We start from the raw sequence: 20164 nt of genomic DNA, 5'->3' as shown, positions 1-20164 counted from the left end.
TGCTGTTGAAAAGTACTTCTTTGATAAAGTCTTTCAATCACAAACCAAATGATTATACTTAACATCACTAATAGCTACTTGGAGAGTTTTGCATTTTCAAAATGAGAGATGAGATCATAGTTATCACAAGAGTTCTTCCCTGAAGACTATGTTTCAGTGTTAGTCTTGATCAGTGTTACATAAAAAGTATTCTGTAATGGTTAAGCCTTCTCTCTTGGGTATTTAATTTTACTGTATGCCATATTAGCTAAAGAGAATAAGATTTAAGTCAATGTCTTCTAATAGATCTGTTGACTTAAACTAAGATAGGATAGTTTAAAGAAACAAATATTTGGAAGCTTTTGAAACTCAAAATAAGGCAGTATACTTTTTTTCTGAATAGATTTTATTATTCTGGCAGATGTTGATTTATGAAAATTTTGACCTTATAATATTAATTTCCAAAGAATTATCATAAGATATCTTATGCTTAATATGAAATTTATTAAATAAAAGTATAAAAAGTATACAAATTCAGTAAAATGATATTACCTAAGTATCAGTGTTTGTATAATCCTGAATTTTTTTTGTGAATTACATTCTTTGGCAAAACATCTATTATATTGAAGTTTTCAACTAAGAGGGAACTCCATCCAATATTAATTTAATTAACTTACAGATGATATAATATGTGTCAGCCCCAGGATTCATTACTTTAGTTCTCAATTTATCATTTTCTAGTCAACATTCCTTTTTGGTGACAAATTTCCTCCTGCTTGTTACACCTCCTAAGAGTGCCAGTCAGTTTATTAAAGACAAAAAAATTATCTTATCTGAAACTTCTATGTAATTACTAAAGGAAATGTCAATTACCTTCATTACCAACTGTTTACGTAAGTCATACATTTGAGTCTTAATTAACCTACCTTTTGAGAATTGACATTTCTAACTAAATATCACTCCACTGGGAAGAAAAATACTGAATTCTAAGTGACAAGAAATTTTACCAAATACAAATATCCCCAAGGTTTAGCATATCCCCAGTTAGAAGCAGGGTAATGCTGATAATCAGAGGGACTTACACTGTAATGTGAAGAATTTCTTAAACTATTGTCAATCGGCAGTATACTTCTAAAGCTTGATTGAGTAAACATAACTAATAAAACAGAAAAAAATAATTATTTGATTTTGTAATATATGTCCTAAGCAATCACTGTCAATGTTATTTTAAGTGCAATTTAGAGTCATAGGTGATGTAAACATTATACTTATGAAATGCTTTATTAAAAATGTTTTTCCTATTAATGAGTGTTCACTTAAATTACTTCATGAGAATTTCAAACTGTTACCCTTCTTTGTGGACCAAATATCTCTCAGGCAGCACATAGCCAGATAGTCACTTTGGAGGAAAATCACTCTAAGAAATACTTGTCTACAAAAGAGGTTCAATTTGGCACAGGATAACACTATCTCATATTAACATATGAAAAACTAAACTCTGGCAGGAAAGTAACCATTTACATGTTTTTAAGTTAACATTCTTTAAGTATTTAACCACAGAAGAAGCCTTTTTATTTCGTTATTATAGTGATTCCTATAAATGTTTTTTAAAATGTTGCTTTGAAGAAAAGAGTTGGATTGGGGAAGGTGTGTGGAGGGGATGGTGTGGTGGTTTGAAAGAAAATGGCCCCCAAAGGAAGTGACACTATTGGGAGGTGTGGCCTTGTTGGAGGAAGTATGTCACTGTGGGCTTTGAGGTTTCTTAACAGACAGTGTGACAGTTGACTTCCTTGTTGTTGCTTGCAAGATGTAGTACTCTCAGCTCCAGTACCACATCTGCCTGTATGCCTCCATGTTCTCCATTATCTATGGGATAATGCTCTTGTACTCTGTAATGATTTGTCATTCACACTGGTTTAATAAAACGCAGATTGGCCAGGAAGTATGGCGCCGGGGGGGGGGGGCAAACAGACTAGGAGAATTCTGGGAAGAGGAAAGGCAGAGAATCAGTCACCAGCTAGATGCAGAGGATGCAAGATGAGAAAGCCTCACTGATAAAAGTTACCAAGCCACGTGATTAAGCATAGACAATAATTATGGGTTAATTTAAGTTGTAATAGATAATAATAAGCCTGAGCTAATAGGCCAATCATTTTATAATTACTATAAGCCTCTGTGTATTTCTTTGGGACTGAACTGCTGCAGGAAGCAATACCTGGTTGCAGGAGGAACCACAAGCTGAGATTACCCAATCACTGCCCAAGAACAGACCATTCAAGGGAAATTCCTAGCATTCCAACTGCTGTAGATAGGATCACTTGCCAGTGCACATTCACCAGGACACCCCTAGACAAATGTCAGCCAATCAGGGATCTTGAACCTCAGAACCTCACCCCCACCTTTACTACTATAAAAACCCAATTCTAATTGAGCTCGGGGCTCTCCGATTATTCCAATATGCTGGACATGTGGAGAGACCAAATTTGCAAACTTGATCAAAATAAAGGCTCTTTGTTTTTACATATGGGACTCCGTCACCTTGTTGGCTTTTGCAGGGACTTTGTGGATTTGGGCATAATAACACATACACACTTAAAATTAAAAAAAAAAAGATTTGTTATCAACTTGTCATTTGGATATCAAGGAAGTACACTCATGTTCTTACAAAGGCATCTTTTTCCTTTTTTTTGAAATAGGTCACACATAGTCTAGTTTACTTTCTATGTACCTGGGTATGACCATCTGATACTCCCAATTTCACCTGAGTGCTGGGATTACAGGTTTGTATTACACCTGGTTTATGCAGTGCTGAGGGTCAAACCCAGAGCCTTGTACACATTAACCAAGTACTCTACCAGCTGAGCTACATTCTTAGCCCCAAAAGGCATCTTTTGAGGGGGGGGATATAAGGGGCAATAGTAATAATAACACCTATTTGAGGGAAGCAAATGGATATAAAATAGCTGCCAGCTATCAAAAGGTTTCCTTCAGAAGTTTTGTTTTTATAGTATTTGGATCTTCTATAGGGTTTTGGTTATAAGGAAATAAAGCCTACCTAAGCTACCTAAAATTCTTAATTTTGTTACTGTCTGCCTGACTGTTGTTTAACAGTTTCCTCTGAGATTGAAACATTCTATCCCGCTAGAAAGCTTCTTAAGGAGTTAAACAACTCAAAATAGTCCTAGGAAGTCCCTGAAATTGACCAGATTCACTAGGCTTCTCCCTCCCAGAGTAAGCAATAAAACTGCAAAGAAGACCCTAAGACCAGGCCAACTGCCTGGAAGAATCAGAAACAAGCTGGACGACCTGGAAGAGGTTTAGACCAAATGAGTCACTTGAGATAACTCAACCTCTTGAACTGCCTGCAGGTTGTGCATTGTGCTCTAGATTCCCAGGTTTTGGCTTTGGTGATGCAGCTACCTTTGAGTAATTTCTGCTCCTTACTTACAAGTTAACTCCAATAAAACTCATTGGTTCTCCAAGTTGGAATTTGGTGGTATCTGAACTTTGGTCTGTCATGGGCTCCCTATTTGGGTTGAGTAGATACATGTGTTTCATCTCACCAGAAAAGTTGTTTTGTCAAACAATGCTGACTATAAGGCTGGTCCAAGAAGGACTTGCTGAACATAGCAAGATGGATGATCTGGGTGGGGCCTGAATCCTTCAAGAGAAATGGAAACGGAACATTCTGCACATCTCAAGTCATCTGACTCTTATCTCAGAAGAGCAGCTTGACTACAACATCCTGTTTTCCTAACAAAAGGCTTCTCTGTGTCCTGCTATCCATATGACCAGAAGCACCCTATAAATTTTTTTTTTTGCTTACAGCAATTTCTTTTCACACAATGCTTTCTCATCCAATTAAGACCACCCTATAAAACTCCAAACTCCCCTTTTTGTGGGGTTGCTCTCCCTTCACTTGGAGACAACTTGGCAGTTCATGCCTTGAATAAAAACCATTCAGCCTCAGTGTCGCTCTCTGGTTCAGTTCTCATTAAGCTTCCCATTGACTTGCAATGAAAGGGTTTTTCCATTCCTTCATGATAAATTAGGGATCACTGAACATTAGAAGACTCTGTGTAGGGTAACTGTAGGGCAAAAGGTCTGACCTCACTTCTGGGTTTTGAAAACCCACCAATCCCTCAGCTCAAAAACTCACCAATACCTGAACTCAAAATCCCACCAATCTCTGAGCTTGCCCCAAGATCAGGACTTGAAGTCCTACCAATCCCCACGTTGGAAATCTAAAACTCTGCCCCCAAGAAACCCTATATAATGCCTGCCTCCTATTTAGTTCTTTGCTGCTTTGCTCCTAAACCAAGGGCAACACTCTATTGTGGTGATATTTGATTTGTGATTTAACAAATAAAGTTTGCCTGAAGATCAGAGTGCAGAACTAACCCACTACTTAGCCATAAGAGGCCAAGCAGTGATGGCACACACTTTTAATCCCAGCACTTTGGAGGCAGAGGCAGACTGATCTCTGTGAATTCAAGGCCACCCTGGGCTACACTAGATTGATCTGGTCTCAAAGAGAAAAAGAACCAGGTGGTGGTGGCTCACTCCTTTAATCCCAATACTTGGGAGTCACAAGCCTTTAATCCCAGCACTAGGGAGGTGGAGACAAGAAGAAATATGGCTGGGCAGGGAGAGGAATATAAGCGGGGAGGAGAGAGGAGCTCAGCACATTTAGTCTGAGGACTTGTAGAGATAGGATAGCCAATTTGGTCTGAGGATTTCATAGAGGTCAGAACAAGTGGCTGGTTTCTCTGCTTCTCTGTTCTTTCAGCTTTTACCCCGTAATATCGGACTCTGGGTTTTTATTATTAAGACCAATTAGAAATCAGGTTGCACCCTCTTATATCTTTTCCAATAAATCTGTTGTGAGGTTTGTTGTGTGGAGGGATTTTGTGGTGTTCCTTGGCTCGGAACTGCCAGGATTCCTTTTCCTTCAGAGCTGTAACACTTGAACTGGGGAAACATTTCCCCTCAAAGCTGCGACACTTGTATTGGGGAAATATTTCCCCTCAGAGCTGTAACACTTACAGTAACTGGTAGGTGGAAATTCACCCTGCCCCTTGCTGCTCCTGTGACTCAGGCTTAATGCTCAAGCTCTACTTATAACTGCACTGTACTTTTCTATTAGCTCACTGTGCATGCTTCACAGACCCTTCAAAAGATTGCCCCTCTACCCAATCCATTGTTGTCTCTGTTTCTGGTCAGAGGCAGCTGCCATTCTGTGTCTCTCTTGTGTAAATCTCTTGTGTGATGTTTGTTGCATGGTATGACTTTGTGGTATTCCTTTGCTCCTGACTGCCAAGATGCCCTTGTGAGGGATAACCTATGTGCTTCTCCTAACAATGAAGAAATATTAAGTATTTGCGGCTAGGCACTGTGATAGGGATGTAAAAAAACAATGTTCCTACTGGCATTTGGAAGGCAACGGAATTATTGGTGTTGAGTTAGGTTAAAAGAAACTTTAAAATAGTGTAGCATGTAATTTATGAAGGGTCTTATAATTCTAATGCTGGAGGGCCTCATGCAACTTAAGCTTTATCATTGACACCACTTGTCCTATTAAATAGCTAGTTATATGTTATCTGGCTTGAAGTTTATTGAGCATGGCTTCTTCCATAATCAGCACTTTGTAAAACCAGTAACTGAAACTGTGGGGCTTTGATTACTAATTCAAAGAATCTGATCTGAGCACCATGGGAAGATTACATTCTGGACTGTTGGGAAGATCATAAGATTACTATCTAGCCAGGGGTTTTCTGATAAAGAACAAAGCCACACCTTTGTTCTCTCATTCTTGCAAGTTAATCCAAATGTGCCTATCATTCACCAGGACAGGAAAACACCCTTGGGAAAGCTACCTATTTTTGAAATTAGAAAATAGTATACAATCAGGGCTGGAGAGACTGTTCAGGGGTTAAAGCACCAGATGCTCTTTCAGAGGACCCGAGTTCATTTCCCAGTACCCACATGGCAGCTCACAACTGTCTGTAACTCCACTCACAGGAGAATCAACACACATGGTATAGAGACACACATGTAAGCAGAATACCTATTCACATACAATAAAAATAAAAGTTAAAAACATAAAAGATGAATAGAATACAATCTACTTCAACAAGTATGTTAGCATAATAATCTCTGGCCATTATCCACTTACTCTTTAGAATATTTCAGGTTATTCTGTAATAAATTGTTTTCTACACATTCCTCTGTGTATCTTATCCATATTCAACAGAGATCCAAGATTTGGCAAGCAAGATCAAGATACAGATAATAGTCTGAATTCACAGATTAAAAAAGAATCCATTAATATCTGTATCTAATAGTCTCTTAAAATACATTCAGTAACAAACCAATATTTTCATGTAAAACAGGTTTATTTTAGCAGTTCCATTTTACATTATACATATTTATTTCCTAACAGGTTATTTAGGTCTATTTTGCATAGATGGCATATTTGCTAACTCCTATAATTAATTTTTTCATTTGCTGTTTGCTGCTACCTGGCTTGAAGAAGGGGTAGTAAATAAAACACACTTGAGGGAAACATGAAGCAGAATTTAACTTCTCAGCACAACTTTACTTGGATCCAGACTTCAATGTCAGGTTTTCTTCTTCCTTCTCTAATCCTGAGCAGACAAGAGATCTTCCCTTGGGATATCGAGCACAACACTTACGAAGTTCTTGGATGACAGCCTGACACTTCGATTCCATATAGTTGTTGGCTGAAAAACACAACTCTTAGTAATGATATCATAAAACTAAGAAGGTACAAGGTAATTAAGAATTTTCCAACCCTTTTCACTTAGCACCTAGAAGGAAGATATACCCAACTCTATTGAATTCTTTCTGTTTAGGAATTTGTCAACAGGTCAAAAAGTAAAAGGAGAATTCATTAATAATTATCTAAAACTCTAATTGGAAGAAAATCAATTTATAAGTGGTTGAAAGCTATTTTAATATATAATTTGTGTATAATATATAATTCAAGTGTCTTTGGCAGTAGGTTTTTTTTTTTTTTGGATTTTTGAGACAGGGTTTCTCCGTAGCTTTTTTGGTTCCTGTCCTGGAACTAGCTCTTGTAGACCAGGCTGGCCTTGAACTCACAGAGATCCGCCTGCCTCTGCCTCCCTGCCTGCCTCTGCATCCCGAGTGCTGGGATTAAAGGCGTGCGCCACCACCGCCCGGTGGCAGTAGTTTTTTTTTTTTTTTTTTTGGAGCCTGTCCTGGAACTAGCTCTTGTAGACCAGGTTGGTCTCGAACTCACAGAGATCCGCCTGCCTCTGCCTCCCAAGTGCTGGGATTAAAGGCGTGCACCACCACGCCCGGCGGCAGTAGTTTTTGATATGATTAGTGGCCTCCAGTCCCATTTTGTAAATTGATGAATTAGAAAAATGCATACAACCCACATTTTCATAATTTCATAGCAAACTTCGGCTTGAATGTAAAGTTTAATGCCCCCCCTTCTGAAATAAAAGGAAGATATTATTTTTTTAGGTTTATAAAACATAAAGGTAAGGTGACCATGGTTATGTGCTTTACTATGGGTTCTAAGGCTCAGAGTGCCAAGACCAACACCTGTGGATTGCTTAGTACCTGCATCCTTTTACTCCCAGCTCAGAACTCAGTAATGGGTTGGCCTCCATGATCATTCTCTGAGGCACTGGGAATGCAGTGTGTGGCTAGGACATTTGCCAGTCTCCAAGCTATATAGTCTGAGGACCTCAAGTGAGTCCTCACTTAGCTACATATAAACATGAGCTAGTGGTGGTTCAAACTGGTTGTATATACCAAAAGCTCTTGGAATGTGGAACAGCATACACTTAAGCCATCCAGCCTGATCTATCTTGGAGAAAGTTCCATAATTTGACGAAGATAATATGTATTCTGCTGCTGTTGGATAGTATATTCTGTAAAAGTCTATTAAGTCTATTTGATCTATAGTGCATTTAACTCATAGTTTATAAATGCCCATATTAAAAAATAAGATCTTATATAAATACCTAAGAATGTATCTCAAGATTTTAGAAAATAGCAAGGGCAAGCCAAACTCAAAATTAATAAATGGAAAGAAAATAAAAATCAAGTAGAAATTTAATAAAGAACACAAAAAATACAAAGAATCAATGAAATAGTTCACTTTTTAAAAAGATAAACAAAATTGACAAACAAGCTAAACTAATCCAAAGAAAGAAAACTCAGAGTGGCATAGAGCTATAATCCTAAAATACTCAGGGGACTGAGTAAGGGGGATCTCAAGTTCAAGACCTACCTGGGCTGTGGAGTGAGTTCAAGGCTAGATAGGTTAACTTCAAAATTTAAAAAGTAACAAGAGACTTGAGAGTATAACTCATTGTTAGAATGTTTACCCAAGGCCCCAGGTTTGATTTCCAGTATAACAGTAGCAGCAGCAGCAATAATAATAATAAATAGCAATAATAATAATAATAATAATAGAAGACAAAAGGAATATTACACTAGAAACAACTGAAATAATAATTTGAAAAATAATATGTCAATAATTCGGAAAGTCTAAGAAAATGGACAAATTTCTGTATATATGGCCTATCAAAATTGAACCCCCAATATGAAAAATCTAAGTAAATCAATAGCAAGCAGTGGGGCTGAAAGTATAATAAAAAAATCTTCCATCAAAGAAAAGCACAAATCCTGACATGTTTGTGGTAGTGGGAATTGAATTTAGGGCTTTACACATGCTATACAGATGCTCTACAACCATTATATTAAAAACAAAAACAAAAGCAAAAAAACTAACACCAATGGTCCTTAGACTACACCATAAAGTAGAAAGAGAAAGAATGGAGCTGGAGAGATAGCTCACCAGTTAAGAGCATTGGCTGTTATTCTAGAGAACCTAGGTTTGGTGCACAGTGCCCATATGATGGCTTTCAACTGTCTGTAGCTTCAGTTCTAGGAGATCCAAAACCCTCTTTTGGCTTCCATGGGCACCAGACACACATGCAGTTCACAGACATATGTGCAGCCAAAATACCATATACAAAAAAGTAAAATAAAGGGAAAAAATCTTCCAAATTTATTCTATGAAACCAATTTCCTTTATTGAACATACATGTAGAAAGCCTGTTAACTACTTCAAAACTTAATTCAGTGACATCAATGAAAAGAGTTGGCTTCATTTCAAGGATGCAAATATAATTCAACATACAGAAATCAATAAACACAATATATAAATATAGTAAAAACAATCACACCAACACCTTAGTAGATATGGAAAAAAGGCCCCCAATAAAATTCAACATCCTCCCATATAAAATAAGCCTGAAGAAACTAGGTAAAATAGGGCTGTATCCTCACAGAATAAATGCTAAAAAAATTTTAAAAATTAAATAAATGCTAAATACAACCTATAGCCAATATCATACTGAATAGGGGGAAACTGAAAGCAACTGGAAGAGAGTTTCCATTCTCTTTTACTTTACTTAATATAGTACTTGAAATGTTAAGCAGAAAAATAAGGCAAGAGAAAGAAAGAAAATAAATACAAATAGGAAAGCAGAATGTCAAATTATTTCTGCTTATAAATATGATTCCATACTTAGAAAACCTTAGGCTCCATCAAAAGCTTTAGAACTTAAAAAGTAAGCACAGTATCAGAATACAAAGTAAACATATAGAAATCAATAGCTTTTCTATATACTAATAAGCTCACTAAAGAAATAAATCAGGACAACAATAACCTCAAAAAGTAATATGTCTATGAATATTCCTAATTAAGGTGAAAAAAAAGACCTTTCAATGAAAATTATGAAACACTGAAGAAGAAACTGAAGACATTTAGGAAACAGAAAGACCTTCCATGCTCATGGATGTGTAGAATACTGATAAAATAGCAATACCACTGATGGTGATCTACAGATTCAATGTAATCCCCAACAAAATGTTAATAATGTTCTTCAGAAAACTAGAAAAAAAATATTAAACTCATATGGAAGAGCAAAAGACCTTGAGTAGCCAAGCAGTCTTGAGCAAAATTAATGGAATACAACAGAGGGCCCAGAAGTAAACCACACAACCACAGCCACCTGAGTTTTGAAACAGATGCCCTAAGCTTATTGGAGTAGTTATGGCTGGGGATCAAACTGAGGATGACATGAATACTTGGCAATTAGTCCTCCATTGAGCTAATTCCTAGTCCCTGAAGTCTAGTATTAAAACTTGTCTATATGATGTGTATATATGTATTTTTGAGTTTTTGAGATAGGCTGTCACTTTTAGCTCAGGCTAGTCTTGAACTTGTTATTCTCCTGCTTCTGCTTCCAAGGTATTGAGATTATAAGTATGCATTATCATCCTTGGGTCTTTCTGTTTGTGTATATAAACAGTGTTCATGATGGAAACAAGGGCCTAGTGCATTCTGGGCATGTACGCTATCCCTGAGCCAAATCCTCAACTCCAAACTAGTCTTTTTGTAGAAGGACTTTGCTTAGCTCAGGTTGTGCATTAAAATTACTTGGTTAGCTTTGTAAAATGATTCCTGCTTAGACCCTACCTCTAGGAAGTTTGCTTTATATGTGCTAAACAAGTTTGAAAGTTTTCCAGGTACATTGGGGAGGCAGAGGTAGGTGAACCTCTGAGTTTGCAGCCAGTCTGGTCTACAAAATGAGTTTCAGGGCAGCCAGGGGTGTTAAACAGAAAAACCCTGCCTCAAAAACCAAAACAAAACAAGAACAAAAAAGTTAGGTAATTCTAATATACAATGGGTCTCAAAAACCCATAGCTTAAATGACATCACTTTTTTTTGTGTGTGGTGCTGACGATAAGAACACTTGAGGCTTTGCACATGTTAGGTAAATGCTCTACCACTGAAGACAGTCTCCCATTCCCTACAAAGCATCACTTTTAATATTCTAAAGATTTCATAATATGATGAAGAAAATATTCATGATTAATTATAGAAATGTTACATTTAAAGCTAATGAAAGTTGCTGATAACATAATTAGTTTCTTTTCTTTCTTTCTTTTATTTTTTTATTTTTTTGGATTTTCGAGACAGGGTTTCTCCGTAGCTTTTGGTTCCTGTCCTGGAAATAGCTCTTGTAGACCAGGCTGGCCTTGAACTCCCAGAGATCCACCTGCCTCTGCCTCCCGAGTGCTGGGATTAAAGGCGTGCACCACCACTGCCTGGCTCATAATTAGTTTCTTATAGTTAGTTGACGGGTAAAGTTTAAAAAAATTATTCTAAAAAATCTATATCCTACCTTGTAAACATTTCTGTATTTCACAGGCTTGTTTCTGGCATGGATCCTTTTGTGACATATCCAGAAAACTAAAACAAAAAAAATATTATTACAATTTTGCTTTTTTAATAATAAAAATTTTGATGTCTATCTACATGGAATTTTCTTCTAGAGCAAATAGTATGACCTTACAATTGTTGGAAAAACGATTGCACTAAAAATACTCTTTCTTAATTAATAGGATAAATCAACTATATTTTTGTATTTCCATCTCATTAAGAACAGAAGATACAGACATAAAAAAATCAGTCTAGTCATCTTGGATATTGTAAACAAATGTTGGAATGACACCACAGTTTTAAAGGCCTACCCCAATGCCTGGTTTTATGATTCACAAATGAAACCCTTGGTAAATGATTAAACTTCTTGAATACTTTTTCTTTCACTATTCATGGCAATAAGAATTATACATACCTCAAAGACCGACGGAAGGACTAAACATGATAAAATATATAAAGTGCACAGAATAGTAACTGGAAAGCAGTAAGAACTCAATACACAGTAACTATTATAACCAAGTGATTTTTGTTTGTTTTAAGACATGGCCTCATTATGTTTCTTAGGCTGGCATTAAACTCCTGGGGTCAAGTGATCCTCCTGCCTCAGTCTTCCAAATAGCTGGGATTACAGGCATGCACCACTGTTCGGGGCCCAAGACTTATTTTAAAAAGCAAAATCTTACTTTAATGTACATAAACTGTCATGACTGCTTTAATTCAGGAAATTCTTTACAAGTAAAACAAACACTTTCCCAGGAATTAGTAATGTTAGTTGCTATTATCTCTTGAGAAAAGTGCCAATAAAAGGTAACATCTTTTGAGCTCAAATGGAAGCCAACTAAGTAAAATATTTGTAATCAAAGAATTTAGATTCACAGGGTTTTGATGAGAATCTTGTAAAAACAATTCAAAGACACAGTTTCAGAAAGAAGAAAGGCATAGGAGCCTTTGAAACTAATTTCATCAGTACAAATAATCTTTTTCTCCCAGAACTCCTCAAGTTTTCAGTATATCCAAATTACGTCAGTACTGGGATGGGAAACACTAGAATAAAACCTTAGGTATTTACAGGATGGAAGAAGGAAAGGTGGGTGAATTTGCTGCAAGGGAAATAAGTGACAAATACATGTTGATGCTGCTAGAAGCTGCTCTCTTCTCTCTAAATCAGTACCAAGTCCTTGTTGATGAGGGCATTTGTTCTGAAGCATGTGCTGATTTTTCTGGGATTCACCAAATCCCAGGTTCAGCTGATGAAGTCCATTAAAGGTTCTATGGCAATTTCCAAAGGAGTCATTTCAAGTTACATTTCCTGACTAAATGCTTTTGTTGGCTTGATTTCTGCCCTGTGTAACCCTCTCTCTGTAGTTTCACTGGCAGTGTTCTTCATGACCCTTCCTAAACATCTGCAATTTTCAAACTACTCCCTCCCCACAAGGACCCAAGGGTGGGAGCACTGCAGTGGTGAATGATGTGATTGCCATATAATGAATAGAACAGAGAAGCATATCTTCTTTGAATTCCAGAGCACCTGAAAAAAAAATCATTCAAATCACTACAACTGAATAGAGTGAAAAGAAAGAAAGGGAAGAAGGAGAAAAAATAGAAATACATACCAGGTTAATCATCAGGCAAAAGTTTAAGCAGTAGTTCCTGTACTCCCCTGACCTGTCAGAAAAGGGAAAGTTTATAAAGTACTCTGTTGTAAGATCTTCAGGACAAAGGAATATTATTGAGTAAAATGTGTACCATTAAATGATGCTGAATCTGCCACAAGCGAGAGTTGTTATCCATATAGCGCTCCTCTGGGTAGAGCTGCCACATGAGAGGTAGTTGGGAAGTAAGAAGGTGACTTGGCCGAGTTGCATCACCTAAAGGAACTTGAACTTGCTGAACTCGAGCCTTTAGGAAACTTGTCTCCTAATAGGAATGATAAATATAAGACCAAAGACATGAGAATACTGAGACTAGATAGAAACCAGGTTACTTGAAAGCGAAAGCAAATAAATAAATAAATTTTAAACGAAAGCAGTTACCTCTTCCACCACAGCTACCCATGTGCGTTGATATTCGTCGCGGTAGATACCTTCTTGATGAACCCAGAGATGATCGGGTGGAGCCCCCACATCCTCTCTTGCCATTCTGGGCTTTGAGTTCCAATTCTAGCCCTGCTTTTCTCCACCTAAGCCTGCAGCATCCGCGCACAGGACACAGGTGTGACTTTTGAGGTTGGGATGAACTCACTAGTGAGCAAGGTGACCTGGGACTAGCAACCCAAACAGAACCAAGCCTCATACATATCTATTTGTACAACCTAAACATATCAAATGCCATCTTAAGCTTTCTGAAAAAGAAATTCAAGTGACACACAGGCAAAGCCTCGGTAATCCTAACTTTCTTTGGCAAAGCATTCAAGAATTCTAAGTTTGTTCTGTGGAGAGATGAGAACTACAGGAGACTGGACACAGTTTCTCTCTCATCTACATTTACAAAGCAGTATTCAACGGTAGTGTGTTAACAATAGAAAATGTACAAAAGTGTACCTAAGGACACATGATTTTGGCAGAAAAGTAGTGAAGCAGACACATGCATTTCATATTCTTCAGATAAAAAGCCACTCCCCAACTGCTTACATTTTAAAAAAGATTCTTAATGATGTATACAGCTTTCTAAAATGAGTCTAAGTTTGTTATAAGGGGAAAGAAAATATCTGTCATTTTATTTTAAAAGTTATTTATACTAGTGAGGCTTATCAGAAAGGGATTTTCATTTTAGGAAAAATATTTAGTGTAGTTTCATGACTTTCTGAAAGCAAATAATAGCCATCCATCTAGCTCCCTATTTCATTTAAGCAGGATGTCATAGAAGCCCATTTTTCAACAGAGGCATAATTGTAAAATTTTTATTCTACAAACTAGAAGGTTAAAAAATATTTCTCTGCTCTTTATGAGATGTAAATAAAGTACTGTTCTCAGAGTTTGGGGTAGCAAGGAAACTCTCCATAACAGTTCTATGCCTAGCTTTTGAGCTCATAACTTCACATGCATTTTCATGAATAGAATCTTGTGGAAACCACTCATAGCATCATGATGCAGATTCACTGTATTCCTACTTTTTGCAGAGCACAAATACATCAGTGGGTATCTGTCCCACAATAGAGACCCCCCATTCTTAATAAGTAGCTATTAGTGGGAAAGGAAATGAAGCATAGTTTGGGAGATAGTTAGGGCCTTCAAAGTGATACTGTCCAGAGCACACGTGGAATGAGAAAAAGCCAAAAATAAAGGAATGAAGCTAAACCTAGTCCTTCTTTTGTCAAGGACACCATCCTGAATATGATTCTCCCAACACTGTTTTTCTGCTCATCCCATAAAAGAAAAGTAGGAGTAAAAACTATTGTCTCAAAATGGGTATGTTGGTGCATGCCTGTAATCCTAGCATGCCAGAGGCTGAACAAGGTTCAGGCCATCTTGGGCTATATATATAGTAAGTTTGAGGCCAACTAGTATACATAACTTAGCTCTAGGTTAACTACATAAGGAGACCCTGTCTCAAAAAAGAGAGAAAGAGAGAATATGGTCACATTTGTGTGACGAATTAATAGGTATGATAGCTATCCATTTTATTTCCAGAGGGATTATGACTCTGAACCTGTCACATGTCCCCCTTTTCACCTAGATGTACTCTCTCATTTTCAACTTACTTATGATAGCATCCTTTCTCCTTAACCAAACACTACTTTCTGTATGGCAATATCACATTTTCTATACACTCAAAAGTTATGAGTTATCTTGAATTTCTTCTCATTCAGTTGCTACACCCTATGGTAAGCAATTCCAGTAAATATCACCATTACCACCGTATTTAAGCAAAAATTTCTTGCAAATAACAGTGTTGTTTCAAGCTGCATACCCTTGCTCTTGCTTTCTATCTGCCTAAAATGCATGAGTCTCTTCTTATATATGTTGTAAGCCATTTTTTTTCACTTAGAAAATACAAGTGTTCTGCTTCTCTTGTAGAGCTTTAGAAATACATACAATACCCCCAGTAAATTTCAATACAAAAATAAAAATGAGCACACACACATATGCACATACACACACATTTTTAAAGCAGGAATTAACTGTTAAAATTTCAAGAACATCTCAATTTCATAGATATAGATAGGTCCTAGCAACAACCAACATGTTGACATTTAAATTTCTTTTGAATAAAAACAAAACTTTATTGGTCATACTGACATTGGAAGGAAATAATTCCAGGGGAAGAGAAGGCAGATAGTATGTGATATTCAAAATTACTATCAGGCACTACAAAATATTCTCAGAAGAAATAGTGTGTTGCTGTGACCTCCAAAGGGTAACAGGCTGGGTATTGACAAGATGAGCCTGGGAATGGAACAACATTCAGCACTTAAGTCTGGATTTGTGTGTCCTATCATTTAGAGCATAAGGGCCCAGAGAAAGGCAACTGCAGTGATCAAAGGACTGATAAACCACCACATGACTATGAAAACATCAACACCCTCACTAGATAAAGCAAAGGCTGAGCAAAAGGCATTTAGATCAAAGTCTATAAAAATCACATGTTGGATGAAAGAAACATCATTTCCATAGATGTGATTCTTTAGAACACTTGATCCCAACATTTTCCTTGGTCAAATAAGTTTGGGAATATTGGAGATCATAAAAGCATATTAGTATAGTAAAAGCTCCAACTAAGTTATACTGTACAGAGATTTTATACAGTTTAACATTTCCCAAATTTAATTGACTAGAGAACATTTCTGGCATATTGTATTTGTTCACAAAATACAAGATTCTACAAACTAAGAATATCTTAAAACTGCAGGATAAATTTAGTTACAAGGTACAATACATGTAATATAAACCTATGAAATTTTACTTAAAAAAATACTACAAGTTTCAAATACAACTGCAACCCAAAATATGTTTGTATAACTTTATAGCTAAACATCCACTAAAAGAGATGGCCTCCATAGAAGTTGCCTTGATTCCAAAAGCCATATTGACCTAGACACATTATTTTTATACATTTTGTAAATTAAGTTCTAAATGAATGACAGAATACAGAGGAGCTTTCTTTGGTTGTAATTTAAACAAAACCATCTTTTTTTTCCTTTATAGAAAGAATGGTTTTGTATTTTTTTCTTTACAAGAATATGACTTACTTTAATTTTGAGGTATTTGAGCTTTTAAATAGTATCAATAGATTGAATAGGCTAATTATTTGAAACCATTTAAGATCCTCATCCAACTATAATTTTAGTTGTCAAATCACATAGGCCCAGGTATCAGCTGGGCTGATGAATGAATCCTGCTTGTACCATTTAGAAGCTTTGCAACCCTCAGACAATCTAATCTTTCTTTACCTCAGTTTCCTTGAGGTGTAAAATTATAAACATATTGACTGCAATGGTATTTATTAAACACCTAAACATATGGTGTCACATATGTTTAGGTGTCAGGTGGTGGTGGCACTCACCTTTAATCCCAGCACTCAGAGGCAGAGACAGGAGGACCTCTGAGTTCAAGGCCAGCCTGGTCCACAGAGAGTTTCAGGACAGCCAGGGCTACACAGAGAAACCCTGTCTTGAAAAACGAAAAATAAAACAAACAGAAAACAGAAACAAAAACATGTGTAGGTACATTGACCCATTTGATCTTTGTGGAATGCTATGAGATGGGCATTTGTATTATACCTAATTAAAATTAATGAAAGTAAAACACAGAGAAATTAGATAACCAGTCCACTAGTTCACATTGCTAGAGATTGCAGACCCTGATTCCAGTTGAGGTAGTTTACACACACTATGTATGTAAATTCTTAGTAGTCTTTAGCACATAATAAGCTTGCTATGAATGTTAATCATTATTTCCATCTCTGGTCAAATGTTTGGAGCTGTAAAAGGTAGCATGAACATTCTGGAATAAGAGACTGACTAAAAACAACAAACAAAAGTATTTTCTTCTTGAAGGTGGCTAAACAGATAAATTATAAAAAACATTCCTTACACAATTGTAATAAGGTGAGCAATACTTTCTGCCCCACCAAGGCAGGACATGTTAGCTATGAACAATAACTGAAAATATATTACATATGCCATAAAATTGAAACTTAAAGAGAAAATGCAGATAGGTCCAATACACACCTGCAATTTCTCCAACATTTATCATTATAAAACTTAATCACGGAAAGATGTGGCACAAGCATAAGGTAAAAAGAGAGGTTGTAGGCATATATATTGCACCATAGTGCCCTGGATTTGGGACAGTATTTGTGGGAAGACTTTGATTGGAACTGACTTGGGAGAGGAGAGCAAAGCATCAACACCTCTTCAAGTAGCAGCTTGAATAAGTTCCCTTTCCAGTACTGCCATATCTGTCTGGCTTCAAAATTACAAAAGGAATTTGAAAAAACAAATTCAAACAAAAACTTACGTGCTATGGAGACTGTGTGTTATATATTTTGTTTTCATTTATAATAAATACTAAATTCCTCGTGTAATTGGTAAACTTGTAAATTGGAAGATTTGTACATTTATCCCTTAGTTCATTGACATATTTTAAAATAAAATTAGTTTTACATATAAGTTAATCATGTCTGACACCAGTAAAGAGATCAGAGGAAATTTGTAATTTCCTAGAACTAGTTTCTTGATGTGATATAATCGAACCTGAATAAAATGTGAAGTCCCTCTCTCAGTCCTTCTTTTCCTGTATCAAACAAATCCATATCTAAAAGCTTTTGAGAAAAAAAAAAAACAGCAAGCAAACTGGAGTTGCTTTTCAGACACAGTAAAACACTGTTTCTGTAAAAGGTTACTCACATGAATATGTTTCTTGGACTAATTACTCCTCTTCCAGAACAGTTAGGCTAAAACTTCCAGGTCCCCCACCCCGGGACACTCAAGCAGGGATCGCGACGTGAGCCCAGGGCAAACCAAGGGGCATCCAGGGCCGAGGTCACTAGAATCGAAGTTAGGTCAGGCCAGCAGCCAGAAGTGGTCCAGAGAGATTCAAGGGTTGTGACTTGGAAATAAAACAAAATAAAATAAAACCTTAACTGTTTTAGGACCGACTTTCAAAAGAGGTCATTGTTCCTGGCGAAGTTGCCTGACGAGTGTAGGCCGCATAGGGCACTCCTCAGAGGGCGGGCAAAATGGGCGCCAGCACTATGGAGGCGTCTGCCCTAGCGCTCGGAGTTGCTCACCGCCCACGTACGCCCCGGCAGAAAAACACCGCCTCCCTGCCACCCAGCCGCCCAGCGGCCCAAACTACGGCGCAGACCGACTTTGCCCGCCACCACCCAGTTTCCCACTGTTACGCCAGCCCAGACCGACCCGGGAGTCTCCCAGGTACTGCTAGCAGTGGCACCGCCTCCGCGCCCCAGGCTCCGCCCTCATGAAACCCGCGCTGCTCGCTGCTCGGCCAGGCCTGGGGCGGAGCGTCTGGCGACAGGCTGGGAAGGCTGCGTAGGGGCGCCCGGTTGGCCAGGCCGCTGTGAGTCCTAGGCGGATGTGAGTGGAGCCGACAAAGATGGCGGTGCAGGTGGTGCAAGCTGTGCAAGCGGTTCATCTTGAGTCTGACGCTTTCCTAGTTTGTCTCAACCATGCTCTGAGCACTGAAAAGGAGGAGGTGATGGGTCTATGTATAGGGGAGGTGAGTAGGTCGGCCAACCTGGCTGAAATCCTGCTGATCAGTGGTCTCTGAAGCGGCTGGGAGGCCACAGGAACGCAATTTAGGTCCTTTGCGTTTTCTAATGCTGTTGCGCGGTCCTTTTTTTCTGACCCGTGCTTATGTTCCTGCAAACCCTCAGCGGTCTACATGAGCCCACGGGGGTGGGGGTTATCACACCAGTGACCAAAGCAGCAAATCGGGCCAGAAAAACATTCTGGTATAATGAAGATATATTAGGAAACAAGCAGCCCACAATTATAGTACCCTCTCGTTCCACCACCAGTTTTCCTTATGGGAAGCAGAGCTATCACTAAAGCATTTTAAAGTATGGCAAAGTACTCAGGTCAAAGGGTTTCGTGAACTCCAAAGTCTCTGTTGTGGTTAAATGCTACAGAGCTGTGAAAGTAGTTGAAGAAATACAGTGTAGCTGTAAAGTGCTGAAGATTGAATTCTCTAGTCCTTCATGCTGTTGTGAACATATTACCTAATTTTCATGTAAAATTGCATCTCTATAACTAAATAACAATGTGCCAGTAATGTTTTCTGCTCTTTCCTACTCCAGTTGAATGATGACATAAGGTAAGACAATATTTGTTTACTTACATCATATTATAATCTCTAAACTGATTCTTGGTGAAGAACTGCAACACTTTTGTAATCGTGTGTACACATTGTATCTTAACATGAACAGTACAGAACTCCCTCAACAATACAATCTGAGTTCCACCACAATCCTAAAGGTTCATTTTAACCTTATATCATAGCATGACTTTTATTTGAGATATTTATGCTCCTGTGTGGAAAATTCTGGCTGAAGGAACCAATATCGTAAGTGAACCTATCAAAGTTCTTATAAGTAGAATTTTGTTGGAGCTCCAGGAGCCCAATTGGTTACTGCATGAGAGGTACCTGGATAGAACTTTGTTGACTGAAATAATATACTTGACTTTGGTTCTATTGCTTTCCATTTTCTTGTTTTGTGTTTTACATTTTCTGTTCTCGCCGGGCGGTGGTGGTGCATGCCTTTAATCCCAGCACTCGGGAGGCAGAGGCAGGCGGATCTCTGTGAGTTCGAGGCCAGCCTGGTCTACAAGAGCTAGTTCCAGGACAGGAACCAAAAACTACGGAGAAACCTTGTCTCGAAAAATCAAAAAAAAAAAAAATACATTCTCTGTTCTCTGAAATGTCAGAG

At 37.7% G+C, this 20164-nt stretch overlaps 3 protein-coding genes across 5 annotated transcripts in view; 1 reads left to right on the top strand and 2 right to left on the bottom strand.

Annotated features, from left to right (window-relative positions):
* Positions 1–6377: 6377 nt before the first annotated feature.
* On the bottom strand, positions 6378–18254 carry Cmc4 (C-X9-C motif containing 4). The gene is made up of 3 exons (XM_057759013.1): positions 18123–18254; positions 11238–11305; positions 6378–6722 (listed from the first exon to the last, which is right to left on the bottom strand). Exons 2-3 carry the CDS (start codon positions 11293–11295, stop codon positions 6577–6579), a joined length of 204 nt encoding a protein of 67 aa, XP_057614996.1. The 5' UTR covers positions 11296–11305; positions 18123–18254; the 3' UTR covers positions 6378–6576.
* On the bottom strand, positions 11329–18178 carry Mtcp1 (mature T cell proliferation 1). Its single transcript, XM_057759012.1, has 5 exons — positions 18123–18178; positions 13309–13460; positions 13022–13192; positions 12889–12940; positions 11329–12803 (listed from the first exon to the last, which is right to left on the bottom strand). The coding sequence occupies exons 2-4, from the start codon at positions 13411–13413 to the stop codon at positions 12893–12895; spliced, it is 324 nt and encodes a 107-aa protein (XP_057614995.1). The 5' UTR covers positions 13414–13460; positions 18123–18178; the 3' UTR covers positions 11329–12803; positions 12889–12892.
* A 449-nt stretch (positions 18255–18703) lies between the features above and the next one.
* Brcc3 (BRCA1/BRCA2-containing complex subunit 3) overlaps positions 18704–20164 on the top strand; it is a 34530-nt gene continuing 33069 nt past the window's right edge. Inside the window, exons 1-2 of one of the 3 annotated variants that reach the window (XM_057759009.1) lie at positions 18704–18954; positions 19535–19551. In XM_057759009.1, the coding sequence (XP_057614992.1) occupies positions 18832–18954; positions 19535–19551 (140 nt within the window). In that variant the 5' untranslated portion in view covers positions 18704–18831. Of the gene's footprint in view, positions 18955–19534; positions 19552–20164 lie in introns of those variants that run through there. The other 2 variants (XM_057759011.1, XM_057759010.1) reach the window with 2 other exon arrangements.

This window comes from Chionomys nivalis, chromosome X (genome assembly GCF_950005125.1).
Source record: "Chionomys nivalis chromosome X, mChiNiv1.1, whole genome shotgun sequence".
NCBI lineage: Eukaryota > Metazoa > Chordata > Mammalia > Rodentia > Cricetidae > Chionomys > Chionomys nivalis.
Note: the sequence above shows the minus strand (reverse complement) of the source record. Positions and strands in the feature narration are given on the sequence as shown.